The sequence below is a fragment of the Lissotriton vulgaris genome, chromosome 11, assembly GCF_964263255.1.
Source record: "Lissotriton vulgaris chromosome 11, aLisVul1.2, whole genome shotgun sequence".
In the NCBI taxonomy this organism is placed as follows: domain Eukaryota; kingdom Metazoa; phylum Chordata; class Amphibia; order Caudata; family Salamandridae; genus Lissotriton; species Lissotriton vulgaris.
The window spans coordinates 106,369,692-106,390,606 of NC_141699.1; the positions used below are offsets into that span (position 1 = coordinate 106,369,692).

The 20,915-nt window shown below is 48.4% G+C and overlaps 1 protein-coding gene across 1 annotated transcript in view; it reads left to right on the forward strand.

Moving 5' to 3' along the window:
• RSPH14 (radial spoke head 14 homolog) overlaps positions 1-20,915 on the forward strand; it is a 590,080-nt gene that overhangs the window by 63,791 nt on the left and 505,374 nt on the right. Inside the window, exon 3 of the mRNA XM_086942804.1 lies at positions 9,201-9,319. Within this exon, the coding sequence (XP_086798930.1) occupies positions 9,201-9,319 (119 nt within the window). The remainder of the gene's footprint in view (positions 1-9,200; positions 9,320-20,915) is intronic.

The window sequence follows — 20,915 nt, forward strand, 5'->3', positions numbered from 1 at the left end:
TCCAATGTGTGTGCCGCAACGAGGGGGGAAGAGATTGGGCCGAACCCCGACATAGTTCCATCACTGTTCCGGTCTTTCTCAGGGGTGAACAGGTGCGGTTGACCTTCCAGATCTGATGCCGGGGGTGATGTGTGCAGTTCGGTCACCGCCCGTAAGGCGTCTTGTCGCTCCTGCATGATTTGCGTGAGGTCGGGTGAGCCCGTGGGGGAGGATGCCTGGCTTTTGGGGCGGCCCGATCGGGCATGGCTCGCGCCCCGTCTTCTGGATCGTCTTAAGCCGTTGTTGCGTGTCCTCTGGGGTCCGGGTTTAGGGATTAGTGGGCAGTGAAACGCAGTCCAGTCCTGCGCTTCCTCCGCTGTGTTGAAGAAGAGAGCCTTCCCTTTGTGAAGCACTTTAAGGCGGGCCGGGAATAGCAAGGAGTATTGAAGATCATTTGCGCGGAGGCGCCTTTTGACTTCCAGAAAGGTGGATCGCTGCTGCTGGACTTCTCGGGCATAGTCCGGGAACACCATGACTTGTTTGTCTTCCACCTGTAGAGGGCCCGCCGTCCGGGCCGCACGAAGCACCGCATCGCAGTCTCGGAAGTGCAGGAATTTAGCCAACATGGGTCGTGGAGGAAGGCCTGGCTTGGGTGCCCGGGCCGGGACCCTATGGGCTCTTTCAATGGAGAAGTATGCCAACCGTTCCGCTTCCGGGGTAAATGATCTGGTCCATGACTCCATGTAGGTCAGAGGGTCCGAATTTTCGATTCCCTCCGGCAGGCCCAGGACGCGGATGTTGCATCGTCTCGAGCGTCCCTCCAAATCCACTGTGCGTTCCTCGAGGACCGCCACGCGATGCAGGACCTCCTTCATGTCTGCATCCTGCGTTTTCACCGTGGGCTGTAGCTCGGTCACAATCCGTTCTCCTTCCTTCACCCTGTCCGCCAACTTGTGGTGGTCGTCACGGATTAAGCTGATGTCCGTCGTCAGGACGCCCAATCTCTCCTCCATCGAAAGGCGGGATAGTTCAATTGCCGCCAACACCTGATCCAATTTCGCCGATAGCGTGGGGTCGGTTTGCGACGTGTTGGCTTGCGTCCACGTCCTTGTGTGTGGCATCTTCTCGATGGCTGTTTCAGGGACAGCCGTCACCTGCGAGGCCTTCAGTTTCCCCATGAGTGCAGCCGAAAGGGCCCCGACCCCCGTGGACCCCGTGATCGGCAGACCGCCATCTCTCAATGTATCCGGGTGGGCGGCAGCTCAGTGCAGGCTGGTCTCCCAGTCTTTCTCGGTCCTGGGGCAGGCACTGGTTCACCCCGGGGAACCCCCACTGGTTCGGAGTGTTAGTGGCGGCTTGCGGCTGCTGGGGATGGCAGCACTGGCGTCAGGAGGCCGTGCGGGTGCCCACGGGAGCGTGTCATCAGGGGGCTCTTCCTCCACTGTCCAGGTTCCCCAGGAGACAAGGTATCTCGGGTGCAGCCGGCTCTTGCCCTCTCCCCCTTCGGCGTGTGGCGCAGTTTCTTTGCCGATCCTGGGGGCCGAGGGTCAGGTGGTAGGGGCCTGGGGGGGGTCCGGGGCAGCGGACGTCTTCGATATGGTGTGCTACCGCCTCAGGTTCGGGGGAGCACCCCTGTTCCCAGGTTGGGGCTCGCGCCTGTCACGGTGCCCAGGTCCCCGCGGGCGCCATCTTGGAGTCAGGCACTCGGGTCCGCCGAGTTGCTCGTGGCGGCAGGAGCGTTCTAGCCTCCCTGACCAAGGGGCGATGTGATCCGCGACCCCCTTATGGGCCCCAGAGGAGGCAGGAGGCCGTTGGGACGCCGGCGTCGGGATCCACGGAGGGGGGGAGAAGGATTGGCACTCACCACCCCCAGGTGAAGACCACGGATGTCCGGAGGGCGCAGCGCTGTGCAGGCGGCTCATCCACTGGTGCCTCGTGATCCGCGGCGGCGGGCTGGCCGGTGCTGGGGTCAGGTCAGGCTCCCATTTGTGCCGGGGCGCCGGTGCAGTGGAGCTCCAGTCTGGCGGCCGAAGTGCCGCTGTGGAAGGAGCTTGGTCCGGAGTACATCCCCGTGGGCCGGTCACTCCGTTCTCCCGGGACCTCCGTAGCCGCCGGCTGTCCGCGTGGCCCAGGGTCGCCGCCCTAGGAACAGGCTCTCGGCGGCGTATATATCAATGAGACGGAGCCGCGTCCGCCATTTTAGGGCCTGGCGCTCGGCACCGGCAGGAGACGTTCCGGTGTGTGCTGCTCGCCGGCAGCCTTCGCAGCTCACCCAGAAGACGCCCCAGTGCAGGTGAGCATTACCGGTGTTGTTGCTGTAGGTTGAGGCTCCCGGCGATCTCAGGAACTGGGCAAGATGCTAGCCCGATCGCGGAGCCTCAGCAGGACACAGCCGCCATCGTGGCTTGCTAAGCCACGCCCCTGTCACCCACCTTACTGATACCGATCATATCCCATTTCTCAAATCCTTTTGTTTTCCACAAGTTACCCAGCTTCTCGGAAGCAAAAAGTGGGGTTGCTCGGGTCAGTAGATCCTTCCAACCCATAGCAGTGTTTGCGCAGTGCCAAACCCTTACAGCAATCTTTGTGGGCCCGGAGAGCTTCCCTCCATCTAATCTAGAATAAAGCACTCTATAATAATCGCCCCCGGCAACAGCCACCTGTCCATGGCAAACGCAGGGTTCAATCCGGGACCATACATGCCATGATTAATGGCCCCCAATTGAGATGCCCAGTAATACCGTTTGATGTCAGGGAGAGCGATACCACCATCATACCATGGAAGCATCAGCTTGGCGAGGGCGATACGCGAACGCCCATACCAGATCAACTTCCTCTGGAGACCCTCAATAATCCGAAAATAGCTTGTGGGAATTACATCAAATGTGTTCTGAAGAGCATACAGAAAGCGTGGCAACGACATCATCTTAAAGAGCGCTGCACAACTGAGCGGTGAAAGCGGCAGCTTGCGCCAGCGCACCACGTCCAGCTTCAACCGGGTTAGCGGCGGGAGCAAATTCTGTTCATATCGGGCAGCCAGGTTCAATGATATATAAACCCCAAGATACTTAAAACCCGTCTGTGTAACCTCGATGGGACAATCACGGGGCAAAAGGAGGACATCTCCCGAGAGGACGTATAAGTAGGATTTAGTCCAATTAATGACTAGAACTGAATTCATACCAAAGGAGGTGAGGACATCAAACAAAACAATTAACGACTTCCGGGGCGAAGTCAGGTACAACAGTATATCGTCCGCGTAGAGCGAAATACAATCTTCGAGGTATGGGGCCCACTGAATACCCTTCATCGACGGTTCCCATCTAATCCAAGCAGCAAGGGGCTCAAGAGCAAGAGCAAATAAGAGCGGAGATAATGGACAACCCTGCCTTGTACCCCTTCCAAGAGCGAAGGGCTCAGAGACACGACTATTCACCACAACCTGTGCCAACAGGTCTTCATAGAGGAGCCTGACCCATCTAATGAAGCCAGGACCAAAACCAAACTTGGCAAGTACAGCCCACAAATACGGCCACTCCACCGTATCAAAAGCCATTGTGGCATCCAAGGAGGCCAAGATGGCCGACTCACCCAATGACGAAGTCCTCGAGAGAACACCATGCAAACGTCGCAGATTCAGGGCCGTATTTCGACGCGGGATGAAACCGGACTGGTCTGGATGAATCAAGTCACTAATCACCTTTATTACACGATTGGCCAATAACTTAGCAAGAATCTTGGGTTCCGCATTAAGGAGTGATATAGGCCTATAAGAGGCGCAGCGGTCCCTTGGTTTCCCTTCCTTATGAATCACCACTATAGTTGCAAGACGCTGATCACGGGGAAGGGAGCCACTATCTCGCAATTCCAAGAACATATCACGAAGATATGGGGCAATTTTATCGGGGCGCAGTTTATAAAGTTCAATGGGGAGACAGACCATTAGGGCCCATCGCCTTCCCCGAACGAATAGAGCGAATAGTGAGAGCCACCTCGTCTGCGGTTATTACGGCATCTAGCAACTCTCTATCAGAATCAGATAAGCTGGGCAATGCAATGTCGCGCAACAATAAATGGGAGTCTTCCTCCGGCCTATCAGATACGGGGGAATACACTTCCTGGAGATGTTCCGCAAAACTCGTTTGCCAGCTTTATCCCGGACATCATACAATCGACCCTGCTGCTCCCTGCCCATAACTTTTGCGGCATCCGTAACCAACACCCTGTAGTCAAGCTGTTTAAGACGCAAAACATGCATCTTCTCACGGGTGACGCCCAATTCCAGATCATGCTCCAGCTCGGTGATCTCTGTCTCGAGTCTAACTACATCCTCATTTCTACTCTTCTTCGCACCAGCAATCAATGACAACGCATGACCTCGGATGACCGTCTTAAAAGCCTCCCAGAGCGATACTGCAGAAGGCACCGATCCCAAATTCTCAACAAAATACTGGTCAAGAGATTTGACCAACGCCTCGCGGGTCTTAGGGTTACGGAAATACCACGGATTAATTGGTGCTACCCGCCCCTCCGAACCTACACACGAGTCTATCCGAAGCCACAGTGGAGAGTGGTCGGATAGTCCCCAAGCTAGATGTCGAACTTCAGTTACGGAGGGGGCCTGTGCAGCTGGCATCAAAATGTAATCAATCCTGGAAAGGCTACCGTGTGCACCCAAGTGGAAAGTGTACTGATTCTGGGCTGGGTGTAGCAGTCTCCAACAGTCCACCAACCCCAGTGTGTCTATAAAGCCACTAAGCCAATTCTGTGACCCTGTAAGGTCCCTGGGTGGGTGCCGATCCTCCCTGCCAGAGACAACCGAGATAAAATCGCTGCCCATGACCAGAGTCCCCTCAGGAAGTCCCAATACTATTCTCCCCAGGTCAGCAAAAGTTGTCGACTGTAGACCCGGGGGGACGTAAACAGAGATCAAGGATATAGTTCTACCCTCCCATCGTCCAGTAAGAGCTGCGTAGCGCCCCCTATCATCCAGGATCGTTGCATCTATTTCTAAGGGGAGAGAATTCCTAACTAGGATACCCACCCCTCTGGATCCAGAGGAGAACCCCGCATGGGCAACCAGGTGATACCCCCTCCGGTTCATGGCATGACAAGTATTACCGATCAAATGTGTTTCCTGCAACAACACCACATCAGGGGAAAGTCACTTCAACAATTGTAACACAACCCCTTGTTTAATCTTGTCCCCCAACCCATTCACATTCCAACTCATTAGTCTCAATCCCCTACCCCCCATTCCAAACGTGAAAGCAGATCCACCCCTCCTCGGAACTCAACATCCAAATCAAATGATATAACATTACGTTGCCTTGCATTGAACCAAAACACACCCTCGAACCGGAAGCCCGTTACAAATCCCCCCACCCTGCACCCCTGCGTAAGACTAAATATCCACCCCAACTTGCAGTGTGCCTGTCGCCCTGATATCAAACTAGTCTACAAAAAGAAACCCCAGAGGAGGAAAATGTCCACCCATCGCCCCGCCACCCCCGGGTACGAAACGTTAAATCATACAGTAAAAGTCATCGAACCATAGTCAGTAAAGTTCAGGGGCCGGAAACCATGCTCCTATTACTGCTCCATCGGGCCGCCTTCCGCTCCTCCAGAATGTTCCTCCCGGCCACGTTGGTGTGGCAAAGTGTCGAGCCAGTCTCCCCCAATCTCTGGACGATCAGAAAAATATGTTCGTTCTTCGAATTCAACACGCTGCCTGGCTGGAAATAGCATTGCGTATTTCAGTTCCATCTCCCTCAGTCGTCGTTTTACGCCCAGAAATCCAAGTCTTTGCTTTTGGACTGCCTGTGTAAAGTCCGGGTAGAAACTTACAGTGGTATTTTCGTATTTTGTGGGTCCACTCATCCGTGAGGCCTGCAGGATAGCGTCTCTATCCCGGAAGTTAAAGATTCTGGCGATGAGAGGGCTCGGCGGGGCACCCAACTTCGGTTTACCACCCGGTACTCTGTGGGCTTGTTCAATCGCGAAGAACTTGCTCAGACCCTTAGGAGCGAGGTGTTTGGTAATAAGATCTTCCACAAACAGATCAGCTGCCGGTTCCTCTGACTTTTCCGGGACCCCAATAATGCGTACGTTGTTACGCCGGGCCCTACCTTCAAAGTCCTCCAACCGGCAAGCAAAAAGATCATTAGAGGTCCGCACATTGCGGACCTCTGTCTGCAAGTCGGACACATCACCCGTTAGGCTGGAAGTTTTCAGACCTAAAGAATTGACCTTTTCATTGGTTTTAGATAAATCCGTACGGATCAAATTAACATCAATCAAAACAATGTCCAGCTTGTGGGCGAGAGTCTCAAATTGTTGGCCAATGGATGCCTTCATCCCATCAAGGGCGCCCATGACGTCTTGTAAAATCAATTCTGCTGAAGAGGCCGGGCCCTCTTTAGTACCATCCAGTGATCTGCTCGGTCCACCAGGGATCCTTTAGATTGGGCATATCGATCCATATTGTTTGCTTGGGTGTAGCCACCTCGCCGAGTGGTCTTGGACTTTTGCTTGTCGCCATCAGGTTTGGTCACCATCACAGACAAGGAGGCCTTCCAAAGTGGCGGAGCTTGAGAGAAAGTGGCCGCATCGGGAGCTGCGATCAGAGCATCAGCGGCGACCAGAGGGCAAGTCAGTTCAGGCCCAGTATACGCAGTTAGGACATCCCCTTATGCTCGCTAAGCCGTCAAATAGCTTCTGTTAGTAGCAGGCTCTCTCTCAGATAGGATCAGACTGGAGCCTCGAATACGAAAGTGAAAGTACATGTCAGTGTCTCCTCAGGCCGCTGTTGTTCAACTACTGCCCGGGCACTGCTCCAACTCGAGCCCCTGGCATCTCCGAGGGGCAGGCTGCAATATTCAAATCGTTGTTATTCCGGTTCCCAAAGTCCGAATCAAATTTGGACAACGGTGTCCGCCTCAGCTATGGCTCGTCTTCAATAACCCATCTATGTGGTCAGGATAATTTTCAGGATAAATGCGGGAGGTTGCGAGGGTCTCAGGCGCCCTGTGCTCACGCGGCCATCTTGTTTTTGCGCGTAGCTCCTCCTCCCTCGCAGCAGAGTTGAACTTCCTTTCAATCCCTGGAGTGGCGGCTGTGCAGATTGCTTTTCTATGCTTGGGCAACTCCACGGTGTCCCATGGTTTGTCCATGCAGATATTACTATGCCAGTCTGTGGTCAATGGGAGGAGCTTCTGATTTCAGTGTGCAAGTTCTGGTTTTATGGCAGATCTCATTTTACCAACTGAGATTTGGCTCATGCTGATGTGACCTTCTGTGCTGGGCCACATTATGAATGGTTGAACTGCACAGGGACAGGTTTTATGATTGGCTCATCTCAATGTGACTTTGAGGGCTAGGTTTTATGAATGGCTCATCTCAATGTGACTTTGAGGGCTAGGTTTTATGATTGGTTCATTTCAATGTGACTGTGAGGGCCAGGTTTTACGATTGATTAATTTCAATGTGACTGTGAAGGCCAGGTTTTACGATTGCTTCATTTCAATGTGACTGTGTAACGCAAAATTCGATGATAGGTTCATTTCAGTGTGACTGCCTAGGACCAGGAAATATGATTGGTTCATTTCAATTCACTGTGAAGGGCTTTTTTTTAGGAGTGGTTCATTTCAGTGTGACCGCGTAGGTCAAGGATTTATCATTGATTCATTTCATTTGACTGCAAGGGCCAGGTTTTATGATTGGTTCCTTTGATTGAGACTGCGCAAGACCAAGTTTTATGATGGGTTCTTTCACTGTGATTGCGTAAGGCCAGAGTGTATGATTGGTTCCTTTCAATGCGACTGTGCAGGGCTTTGTTTTATAAACGGCTCATTTCAATGTCGCTCACTGGACCAGGGTTGGTTCCTTCCAATGGGACTGCAAAGGACTTGGTTTTATTATTGGGCCATTTCAATGTGACTGCGCAGAGCTAGGTTTCATGATGGCGTCATTCCAGTTGAACTGCGTAGGGGCGGGTTTTATGATGGGGTGAATGTAACCGCACAGGGCGAGGTTTTATGATTGGTTCATTTTAATGTCGCTGCCTAAGGCCCGGTTTTATGATTGGTTCATTTCAACCTCCCTGTACAAAGTCAAGTTGTATGAGTGGTTCGTTGCATTCTGATATACCTGCAGGGCCAGGTGTTATGATTCATTCATTTCACAGTGACGTTGGACGGGCATCCATTTTCATAGATTTGTTTCTGATGTCATTGCATACAGCACGCGTTTAGGTCTGTTTATGTTGCTGTCTGATATGACTGGGAGGTGCGAGGTTCAATCAATCATTCAATCAATCAATGGATTTGCATAGCGCGGCTACTCACCCGGGAAGGGGTGGCATCCAGGCACTGGTTATCATTTCTTCATTCTGGGTTGCCTGTGCAAGGTTTTATGATTGGCCGATTCTGATCTGACTGTGCATGGCCAGGTTTCTGATGGATTCATTCATATGTCGCTGCCACACTGCACGGTTTATGATTGGTTCATTCTGATGAGACTGTGCAGGAGCACGTTTTATGATTGGTTCATTCATTTCAATGTGTCTACGCAGTACCAGGGTTATGATAGATTAATTCAAGCCCCAGGTCCTATGACTGGGCTATTTTGACGTGGCTTTGCATGTCCTGGTTCATTTGATATATCTGCCCCCACGCCCAGTTTTATGAAGTGTTCTTTCTGTTATGATTGTGAAGTGACATCGGTTATTGTGCATTCATTGTGATGTGACTGTGCAAGGTCAGGTCTTTTTAATGATGAGAAATTTGTAAAGCGCATCAAATACCCTGGGGTTTGTAGACGCTGTCTTTGATAAATACAGGTCAGAGTAGAACAAAAGGATTGATTATGCTGTAACAGCCACGTTTTTAGGCCCTTTCTAAATTTAAGGAGGTTGGATTCTTTCTTCAACAAGATAGGCAGAGAGTTTCACAGGCTGGCAGTTGTAGCTGAGAACCTCTTTCCTCCCCATCTCACCTTGTTAACTCTAGAAACAATTATATTTCCCAGTTCGGCAGATCTAAGGGCTCTGGTTGGAATGTATGACTTTAGAAATGTCTTCAGTTCTGGGGGCCCCATATTGTCAAGAGATTTGAGCGCTGTACATAATGATTTAAATTGAATCCACTTGGGTGGGGCCTTGTAAATATGGCCCTTCCCAATTTCTCATGCATCTTCTGTTTGTGTGTTTTATCTGTTTCCAGGGATGGCTTTTTGCGCAGTGACGTCATTATCCCTCTGTCTCAGCTCCTGGATGATCCCGTCACCCTCTGCCGAGTGAACATGCACAAGGCCTTCGAGATGCTGTCTGAGTTTCCTTACGGTAAGAAGAGCTCGGCGTGTGATTCTCAGCATCCCTTGGTCTGTATGTTCACAGTCTGCCTTCAACACTGCTGTTACCTTGTGTTATAAACAGGCCACCATTCGCCTCCACACGTGTCCTTCCTTCATGTTTACAACGCTGCATGTTTTCTTCTTTCTATTGGTAGCTTCAATTGTTGACGACCAGTCGGTACTCAAAGTGTCTCGCGTGCTCATTTGCATGAGCGAAGTGGCCACTCCCACTCGCCTTCTGTCTCTGGGAGCTTGCTTTAGACATCCTTCTTGGTGACTTCAGGGTCTGCCTTGGACGTAGACTCCTCTGCCAGCAGGCTTAGTGAAAGTGGTTTGAAAACCACAGATTTCATGTGCCTACCCATGCCTACTCACCGCGCCCACAGATTTAGCTGGGTCATCTGCACTGCTATGACCTAGCCGTTCTGAAGCAAAGATTTATTGTACAGGAATTGGAATTGTGTTAACCACACCTTGATGTCAAGTCTGTATCTCTTAGGGAACAATAGTGATCCACTCATCGCCATGCTAGCCAGAGCTGATAATCGTCCCAGGGGAATCCTATTGAAGTAGTGTGCCTGGGTGACCGGGAGAATGGATCAAGGAATATTGATTAAAAGAATCTGATTTCTCTTTTGCAAACTGTTCAGTACTGCTCACCGCAAAAGAGGTATGCACAGATTCAACATCCTAAGCTATTTAACATCCCAAGCTTGGGACCCAATATGGTGTATTTGTGTAACAAGGTGGTGCAGCTATAGCGACAGAAAGAAAAGGAGTTGGGTTGTCATGGGAATCAATTCTTTGTCCAGTAAATTATACAGCATGGCGGCTGGTATGTAGGTGATGTGAGGGTCTGTTGTAGGATAGGTTAAAGGACAATATATTAGGAAAGAACCGCAAGCGGTCTGTGGGGTGGTGACCTGGGATCCACACACATGAGGCAACACATACACAGAAGTCTTTTTTTGCATCAGATGAGATGGAAGTCTTCTTTTTTGGTGTCACTAAATAAGTGAGTACTCTCGATTAGCTAGTTATGTTTCCAAAACATGTTATTTTTCCTGGCAGTTTGTCCTGTGATTTGGATTTGTGTATCAGGTGTGCATGCGTACCCTTGTTTGTAAGGAAATGCTACAGGTATTTTTGTAAAGTAGCGGCTGCTAGGGGCTAGTAGTGGTGAGGAGGGAGGGTGGGGTTAAAAGAAAAATGAAAAGGAAAAAAAGAAAATTTCACTTACCTGCCGGACGCCACCTCTCTTCTGTCTTCTACGGTTGACTCAGGAATCATATAGGCTCCCAGACTCCCCTAAGCCAATCACGATGCTGCTGTCATCAGCATGACAAGAACGTCGTGATTGGTTCGAGGGGCCTAGTTTGGCGCTCAGACCGGTAGTGAGAACCTGTGCATGTTATCTACAATACAGCCGGGTAGAGAGGATGCTAAGTACGCATGTCTGTTTGGCCGGCCCAAGACGGTTAACCAAACCTTCATGCACAGTTAGAAAGTGCCCACCACTCCTCCCCTTGCTCTGTGGGCAGCCCAGCATGCACCTAAAAGAAATCTAACACAGCAAGTACTAAAAAATAAAATGGTAATAACAGGGTTTTATTATAATTGTATTTTTCTTGTGAGGCGATGCTCCTCCGCCGCTTGTGTGCGGTTACCAGTATATGAGCATGCGGCCACTGTACAGTAACAATCATTAACGACAAGTGCAGATATTATGCTTTTAGCTCCGAGTCCACTAGTGCTCAGGAAGCTACACGAGGTAAAGTTGACTTGCCTCTCTGTAAATATAGAGGCAGTCCTCCTTTTTTAAACCCACTCCCGTCCTTTATGACAGCAGACTACCAGGGACCCTATTATGAATACGGCGCACCTTTCAAAAGGTGTGCCAGGTCCAAACTGTTTGGCATTGGGATGGCTAAAATCTTTTCTGGAGGATCGAACACAATCAGTGTGTTTGGGTGATTTCATCTCTCCCCCGCGAAACATTAAATATGGGGTGCCCCAGGGGGCCTCACTCAGTCCAACTTTGTTTAATGTTTTCGTTTCCTCATTGGCAGCCATTGGAAGACGGTGGGGTGTCGAAATGTGTTCTTATGCTGACGACACCCAGTTAATGGTTACCATTGATGAAAAGGATGATCCTAAAACCCGACTGATAAACTGCCTGACTGAACTGGCCAACTGGATGCAAGAGCATTGTCTGAGATTAAATGCAGACAAGTCAGAAATCATCTTGTTTGGCAAAAATTCCCAGCTCTGGGATAACAGCTGGTGGCCAAGCAACCTGGGGTTGCCTCCGAATCCCACCCCAAAAGCAAAAAACCTGGGAGTGGTATTGGACAGTGCTCTGTCCATGAAATCACATGTCTCCACTGTCTGCGGCAAAAGCTTTGCATTGCTGAAAATGCTCAGACGAGTTTTCCCCTGGATCCCGACTGAATGTAGGAAAACTCTGGTTCAGTCATTGCTGATGAGCAGATTGGACTATGGCAACTCACTGTTTGTCGGAATGGCAGACTATCTCTTTTCCAAACTGCAGATAGTACAAAATGCCGCGGCAAAGGCTGTCTGTAATAAAAAGAAATTTGATTCGGCTAAAAGCTGCATGCAAGAGCTTCATTGGCTCCCGATGCGACAAAGAGCCAATTTTAAATTACTATGTATCACACACAAGGTGCTATAAAACGCAGGCCCTACCATTTTACATAATAAAGTTGAATTCCACAGACCACAGAGGAACCTCCGATCTAGTACATTAGGAAGAGCCACCACCACCCGGGTGAAGACTGTCAGGATGGGAGAGCGAGCCTTCTCGCATCTGGCGGCTACTAAGTGGAATGAACTTCCTCCCAGTCTTAGACTGACAGATGACCTTCTGTCTTTTAGGAAACAACTAAAGACACTACTCTTCCCTAAATCAGAATAAATCATCACTCAGTGTGGTTATCGTACCTCTCAGCATCCAACTTTAGCGCCGTGATATCCTACTCAGGATGATTGTTAGCGCTCTATAAATAAATTAAATACAAATACAAATTGTAAATGTAAATGTATGTGTCTTGTAAAGCGCACTGCTGCCCTGAGGCGTTGTGGCGCTGTAGACCGCTGGGGAACCCGTCCTGGCTATCCCTGTGAGATGGTCCTTACTGGGTATCTCCAATTGGAAACCAGGCATCCCCGGCGAATGTGGGGGGCCGTTGTAGAGATGAGGCAAGCTAATGCCCAGAGTTGCCAAGTGTGATCCCTGGTTAGAGTAGGTACCGAGGCGAGAATTATCGAGTCCGCTGACCCTGGTCCACGACCCTGCCGCGGCGGGAATTGAACCCTGGTCCCGGGCCGTTCTCTGCTTCCGGGTCTGCCGCCTCTAACCAGTGAGCCACACCACTCCAAAATTAACTAGGATACAATCTCCCTCGCTACCCTTAATTCTTGTTCCCACCCAACTGACGCGCCTAACCAAGGAGATGTGGCCGTCCAGATCCCTCGGGAGGGGCCTATTTCTGTTTAACCTGAATATTGTCTTGTTCTTAAGTTCAGCGTGTGATTCAATTTTTCCCTGCTTTAGGCAAGGGACTCCTACCAGCACAACTACATAGGGCATACATTCTGGGGGCAGGTTAATGCATGGGAGATTGGTTACTTTGCTATTTGCTCGTTCAGATTTTAGAGACAGATCGCTAATTTGCCTTGCTGGGTGGCTATTACTGTGTTTGTCCTTCGGCGCCTGTGCACCTTCACAAGCCCCCTTGTCCCCTTTAGACGCAGATTGAGATATTACGTTGCTGGCCTTATTTAATTGTATATCTGAGCCTAGTGCTTTGCTCAATGGCGCAGTTTTCTCTGGGCGATCAACTCCTCTTGGGGTCCCTATTGCGCCATTCTGATTAGGAGTTGTGCGTTTACCTGCAGCTACAGGGGCCGCTAACGTGGTTTGTGTCTGTTTAGCTGCTACGGGGTTAATTTTAGAATGAAGTTTAATTAGGGATTTTACAGAGTAGAAATTGTCCAACATACCCTGCTCAAGTCGATCTAACCTTGACGAGAGTTCTTTCAGCCTCTCAATCACTGGTAGAATGAGGGACTTCATGAGGTGCTCAGCATGGGTAAGGAAGGCAATGTCCCTCTGAGCATTAGCAGGACACATTTCGCTTGGGGTAATATTATTTGGCGAAACAATATTACCACCAGCGGGGTTATTACTATCTTGGATATAAGGAGATCTATCCAGTAAGGTCTCTATCCTATCACCAGAGCTTGCGTCAATTGACACACCTAGATGCTCTGTTGCATCAGGGGGGCCCCCAGCTACAACACTCTGAGTAAGCTTGCCCTTTGGTATGTGGTGTTTGACGGACAATTTCGTTTGCTTGGTCCCCTTCGTTACCCCCTTGGAACTTCTTAAAATTGGGCACTCCTTGACTACATATTTGGACTTGCGCCTAGCTAACTGTCCTCTCGTTTGTTACACTAGGGTTAGGACTACTTGTACTTAACTGCGAGCTTGATGCTGAGCTAATGTTAACTAGCGAGTGAGTACATCCAGTGAGATTAGGAGCCCCAGTCCAGAGTGGAGAGTTAGTAGTAACCACATCTTGAAAGATGGGAGGGGTCAAGGATAGTCTTACATTTGAAGTTAAAGTCCCTGGGGTCAAGTTTGCCACTGTGGGGACTATGTCCCCAGTACTCGGGGTGTGACCGTCACCTGGTAGAGCAGAAAAGAGTGGTGCCAATATGGAATCCTGAGAATTGGTAGAGACCATAGAGACATTAGGAAGGAGGATGGGGGGTGCAGCGCCTACAGGGAGCGAAAGACGACGCTCCGTGTTTTCTATGGCGTTGACCACCACCCCAATAGTTTTTTGTAACATGCGGTCAATAGCTGTAAGGGTAGGGAGCTGGGGTTTTACTGGATCTTTTTGCTTAGAGGCTGGGGCAGCGACAGATGTTGCGGGGACGCGCCTCACCATTCTTTAACCCTGTCAAAATCCAAATAAATAACAGGGTAAGAAGGATTTTAAGCTCAAAGGTTGTGCAGTAGCAGTTGTCGATAGGTATCGCACAACTTTGGGCGTGACTTAGAGCACTAGTAAATAGCGCTCGCTGTGCAGAACAATATGGATGGCGTTATAGGAAATTTAGACAACTAATACAGTGCATACAAAAAAACCCTTACAAAATGGATAACAAATACCCAAAGTATGACTGCTGAAAAACTAAGAGAGGTGGTCCAGCCCAGCCTCAACCGGCCACTAACGGCCACAAACGGTCCCGCTCTTGTCCGGGGCTTCTCCCGGGCGTCACCGCGCGCTCCCGCGCAGCGGTGACTCAGAATAGTTATATGGAGCACACGTTGTCCAGGGGGCTGGGCTGGCCGGCAAACGCAGACCAGGTGTGGAAGGTCAGGCAGGGGCTCCTGGTATATGGAGTCCCTGCAGCACTCAGCACAGGCCGCTTGTTGTCCTTCAAGCCCTGGGTCAGGAGTTTGATAAAGGCTGCTTCCCGATGGCTTCCACATCCTCAGTGTCAGAGGTCGAAGCGGCACCCGCGTAGCGGGTGCGGCGAGTAGTTGGCTTCCTCCTCGAACACAGCAAAACAAAGGTAGGGCTCCTCCTCACTCAAAAGACAAGTTTCATTCCCGAAGGGTAGAGGGTGCAAGGGGAGTATATGCACACGCTGTCCAGGGGGCGGGGCTGGCCGGCGAACGTGGACCAGGTGTAGAAGGTCAGGCAGGGGCTCCTGGTATATGGAGTCCCTGCAGCGCTCAGCACAGGCCGCCTGTTGTACTTCAAGCCCTGGGTCAGGAGTTCGATAAAAGCTGCTTCCTGATGGCTTCCACCTCCTCAGTGTCAGAGGTCGAAGCGGCACCCGCGCAGCGGGTGCGGCGAGTAGTTGGCTTCCTCCTCGAACACAGCAAAACAAAGGTAGGGCTCCTCCTCACTCAAAAGACAAGTTTCATTAGGAAGTATTTACTACAAGTGCCTGAGTGGCACGCCTCATTGCGATAGTCCTGTGAGCAGATTACATTTTAAAAGAACAAAGCAGAACTGGACTGCTTAGTTTGCAAAAAATAAGTCCTAGGGCCTCGTCAAGAGGCCACTGCACTTTCACCATGTATTTCCCCTCAAAGTACTGCCAATGACAGGACCAATACAGCTACTAACCATCAAACTCCTTCAAGTGTGAGGATTCAGACTATTCCAGACCCCTAAACCTATAAAAATTACTTGGGCATTTTTAATGTCTATTGAATACATAAACAACTATTGTTTGCTCATCTCTAAATTAGTCAAACAGTGCCACCAAGTGGCAGACTGTCATAAGTGCTGGTGCCAAGCACCAGAAACCACTGGCTCAAATTAAGCACTGCTCTAGCTATTCAGCAGAGCTCTGTGGAAGGAGAGGGCTTATCCGAGGTGGGGTGTGTCCATTAGCTCACCTGCATCAAGAGTGCGCCATGCAGACTACCAGTTAGCTTCACTTTCGTTTTGATGCTTCACCAATTTTCACGTGCTAACCTAGAGGATGAGAGCAGGTGTGTGTGTCCTGACCCGGACTCAGAAAGTCGGTCATAGTGTCTGAGACCCTTCCATAGCTCCTTTTCGCATGGCGCTTCTGAATCCCAAGGCTGACCTCTTGACCTAGGTCACTCTAAATTCTAAGTTATTTTTTTTCATTTCAGGGTAAAAGACTACATATAGGTATCTGTACCATCGTGTTCAAAGTGAGCACAGGCATACACTCTAATACGATTTGCACTCAGCAGTAAAATAAAATGAAAATAAATTGTGTTTAAAATGTATTTGAAACTGCAGTTTTCTGAGAAACCTATCTATTACAGCTCTCAGAACAAGTTTGTCAGATTAGAAACACGCATCTTAATGCGAATAGCCCAACTGCACCTGACACCGCTCTGAGATTCACTGCTAGATGTAACAGTCTATTTTATCACATTTTAGGATTAGGTCCTGCACTCATGTACAAACACACATGGGGCATTCTGAGGTATTCTCAAACATATCAATTGGGAAACATCCAGCTAGTCCTATGTTTTTAGCCAATAACATTGCATTTTGGTAATTGTAGTTTTGTTTTTACCTTTTAAAATGTGCACTAGAAATCCACGTTTGTGCAGGGCTTTTGGTGAAAGGCCAGAACTTGCCGAAGGTGACATGTGGCATGTTGGCACCTGATAACTGTGTTTACCTGTCGCTGCTGTGGTCTTCTACCTGTTTTGGTGTGAGGTGGTTTCATACCTTCTGCCCATGCTACTCCACTTGTGAAAGCTACTCAACGCTCCTTACTTCCTATGGTTCATCACAATTTATAAGGGATGTTTGCGGTGCTCATTCTTTCCCGTACTGTTTCTGTTTTAAGGGAAGCGTCTACAGCTGCTTATCATAGTGTTTTTGTTTAGTATGAGAGAAGTTTGAACAGTTGCTGTCCATGCTGGGACGCTTGCACTGCTGCTCACTGTTATACACTATTTGTTTGAGTGATTTTGAAAGCTGCTGTCCCCAGTGCTCCTTTTCTCAATGAGAAAAAAATGCACAGCAGCTGCTTGTGGGGTCTGTTCTGTGTGTGAAGGAAGCCTGCACAGCTGCTGTTGGCCATGCTGGACTTGTTTTTAGAGGGATGCTTGCACTGCTGCTCACTGCAATACATGATTTGTATGAGAGGGATTTGAATGCTGCTGTCCAGAGTGCACCTTTTCAGTATGAGAAAAGATTGCACAGCAGCTGCTTGTGGTGTCTGTTCTGTGTGTGAAGGAAGCCCGCACAGCTGCTTTATGTTGGACTTGTTTTGATATGGATGCTTGCACTGCTGCTCAGTGTAATACATGATTTGTAGGAGTGATTTGGAAAGCTGCTGTCTACAGAGCACCTTTTCTGTGTGAGAAAAGCCAGCACAGCAGCTGCTTGTGGTGTGTCTGTTCTGTGTGTGAGGGAAGCCCGCACAGCTCTTGCCTTGCCTGTGTTTCATTGGGAATGCAGTGTGCTATTCCTCTACATCCGGGGTCTTCAACCTTTTCTGTAGTGCTAGCTATTAGTTAAAATCATTGTTAGCTACTTGAGGCTAAGCATTGTTACCAGACGCCCCCACACCCAGCTTCATTGGCTTTAAACCTAATGTCCATTGAGCCAGATGCTATGGTTTGAACAAAATACTTTGACTAGGGGCACTATAACAAGTCTGCCATGTTTGTGAGTGAGAGCGTGATCTTTGGGGATGTGTGAACTTGTGTGCGTATGAATGGTGATATATGTGTATGGATGACTGAGAGCCTGTGGCATATGTACTTGTGGCACCGGACATACCTTTCGCCATATGCGGCACCGTTATATGTATAACGCAAATCCAAGAATTTTAAAGTGCAGAAAAATGTTCTGCAAAAATGTTCATAGTATGAAACATTTTTCTGCAGTTTTAATTTCTCCAACTTATAATAATGGCTCTATTTTTCACTTATAAATATGGCAATGAATCGAGAAAATTAAACTGAAGAGTTAACTTTGTTTAGGTGGATTTCATAAAACTCATCAATTACAGTTTCTCCAGTTTCCAAGCGTCACATTTACACTCACCAAGCACTTTGCTCCCAGTGGCCTGTAAACATGGTTTAAATGGGGGGAATTTTAAGTCACCATGCTTCATAAAACATTAGGAGACATTTGGCTTAATTGAAAAACATTAATGCTTAATGTTTCATGTAAAAAGTTTGCTTCACTTTAAATTACTCCCATTTGAAAAAAAGACTATTTTCCAGTTATACATTTGGCACATTGTCTACTGGTCACTGGGAACAAAAGGCCTGCTGCATTTAAATGTGACTCTTAGAAATGGGATAAAATAAAAATGAAGAATTAACTTATTAATTAAGGTAACTTTTCATTTTCATTTTCTCCCATTTGAAAACGTTCAGAAACATCATTTTGTTCTCGCACTCAAATATTGACAAGGACTTCATTTAAGAGTTAAATTCTTCAGTGCTTCACCTCTGTGACTCAGCCTGACCCATAAATCTGACTGAGCATTGCTCATTAACAGGCTCTACTACCTGCAGCCTGATGATGATAATGTTAAGTAAACATAGCCCTCCATTAACATTAGTAGATATATATATATATATATATATATATATATATATATTCAAAAAAGTTGCTCTACGCATGAAGAGCCCACACAACGCTCTTATTCACCTTTTATTGATCGGTAGGCAGCAGGAAACCAAAGCGCACTTCCCCTTGCTTATTCTTAAAGCCTCGTGCCAAACGCGTTTCTGGAGCAGTTCTCCCTTCATCAATGGCAGGCTAATGTGAGAAACGGCAGCTGCTTGTCTTCTTGTGCAATATAGAGTCTGTATTCCCGCCCCCATGGGCGTGTGCAAAACCGTGCATTTGGTAATTGTAGTTTTTCAAGAAAGTGAAACCTTTAGTAGTTGCAGCTATGTCTTTGTATCTTCCAAAGTCTTTTAAATTGCTGGGTCTTCGTAGCGCCATGTTAGCTGCTTTGCTTGTGCCATCCGATCCGGTAACGTCATTCTTCTTGGTATACTTCTTTTTCGGTATGACCAGACCCGCGATATTAGCAGGGGGGCTTCTCCGTGGCCTGAGCGGGCCACTTAATATTCAAAAAAGTTGCTCTACGCATGAAGAGCCCACACAACGCTCTTATTCACCTTTTATTGATCGGTAGGCAGCAGGAAACCAAAGCGCACTTCCCCTTGCTTATTCTTAAAGCCTCGTGCCAAACGCGTTTCTGGAGCAGTTCTCCCTTCATCAATGGCAGGCTAATGTGAGAAACGGCAGCTGCTTGTCTTCTTGTGCAATATAGAGTCTGTATTCCCGCCCCCATGGGCGTGTGCAAACCGTGCATTTGGTAATTGTAGTTTTTCAAGAAAGTGAAACCTTTAGTAGTTGCAGCTATGTCTTTGTATCTTCCAAAGTCTTTTAAATTGCTGGGTCTTCGTAGCGCCGTGTTAGCTGCTTTGCTTGTGCCATCCGATCCGGTAACGTCATTCTTCTTGGTATACTTCTTTTTCGGTATGACCAGACCCGCGATATTAGCAGGGGGGCTTCTCCGTGGCCTGAGCGGGCCACTTAATATTCAAAAAAGTATCTGCTAATATCGCGGGTCTGGTCATACCGAAAAAGAAGTATACCAAGAAGAATGACGTTACCGGATCGGATGGCACAAGCAAAGCAGCTAACACGGCGCTACGAAGACCCAGCAATTTAAAAGACTTTGGAAGATACAAAGGCATAGCTGCAACTACTAAAGGTTTCACTTTCTTGAAAAACTACAATTACCAAATGCACGGTTTTGCACACGCCCATGGGGGCGGGAATACAGACTCTATATTGCACAAGAAGACAAGCAGCTGCCGTTTCTCACATTAGCCTGCCATTGATGAAGGGAGAACTGCTCCAGAAACGCGTTTGGCACGAGGCTTTAAGAATAAGCAAGGGGAAGTGCGCTTTGGTTTCCTGCTGCCTACCGATCAATAAAAGGTGAATAAGAGCGTTGTGTGGGCTCTTCATGCGTAGAGCAACTTTTTTGAATATATATATATATATATATATATATATATATATATATATATATATATATATATATAATTATGGCTCAGGGAGAGAATTGAAAAGGGGACAAATGTAAGAGACAGATAAAGTCAAAGGAGGAAGAAAAGTAGAGGGATGGAATACCTACAATCAGAAAGAGAGTGGGTGGTAGAATTAAAATAGGAGATTTTTTAGCAGGAGCAAAAGAGATATATGGAAGGTAAGGGGAAACATAACCAATGAATGCAGGGTGGGGAAGTAGCAATAATAAAATACATACATAGAAAGGCTCAGACAGTAATAGAACAAAGGTTTTAAAAATTAAGGGACAAGAGAGCCAAATGTATGACCATTCCATTTTGCGAGTCGCAAATTGGTACGTTTTGCAACTCACAATTTACGACTCACAAAATGGAATGTACAACCGTGTCTAAGAAAATGTTTGCAATTCTCAAATGGGTCGCAAGGGACCTGCCTTATTAATATTCATGAGGCAGATAACAATTTGCAGCCCATTGGGAATGACCTGCATACACAGGGATGGTGGCCTACTGGGGACAGCGGACCCCCATGCCTGTGTTTGATTTTTCTATGTAGCAACCTTTTTTTCAAATGCAGCCCATTTTCCTTAACCCCTTGCATGCTGATGACGGACGGGAGCCGTCATGGCACACAGTGCTCGTGTGCTGATGGTGGCTCCTGGCCGTCATGACCGCACCCGTGATCGGAATGTGCCACACAGGCGCAGAATCACGGCAGCATGCAAGGGGTTAAAGGAAAATGGGATGCGTTTTAAAAAACAATGAACATTTTTATTTTCATTTTTTAAGGGCAGACAGTGAGAGATCCCTCGAACCACTGCCTGTACTTAAAACATATTCTCACACCCATTTACAAAGGGGAAGGGGTCTCGTTGGGACCCCTTCCCGTTTGCGAGTGGCTTACCACCTAATTGAAGTAGGCAGTAAACTGCTCGTGTTTTGTGGTAACAAAACAATGGTACATACCATTCTG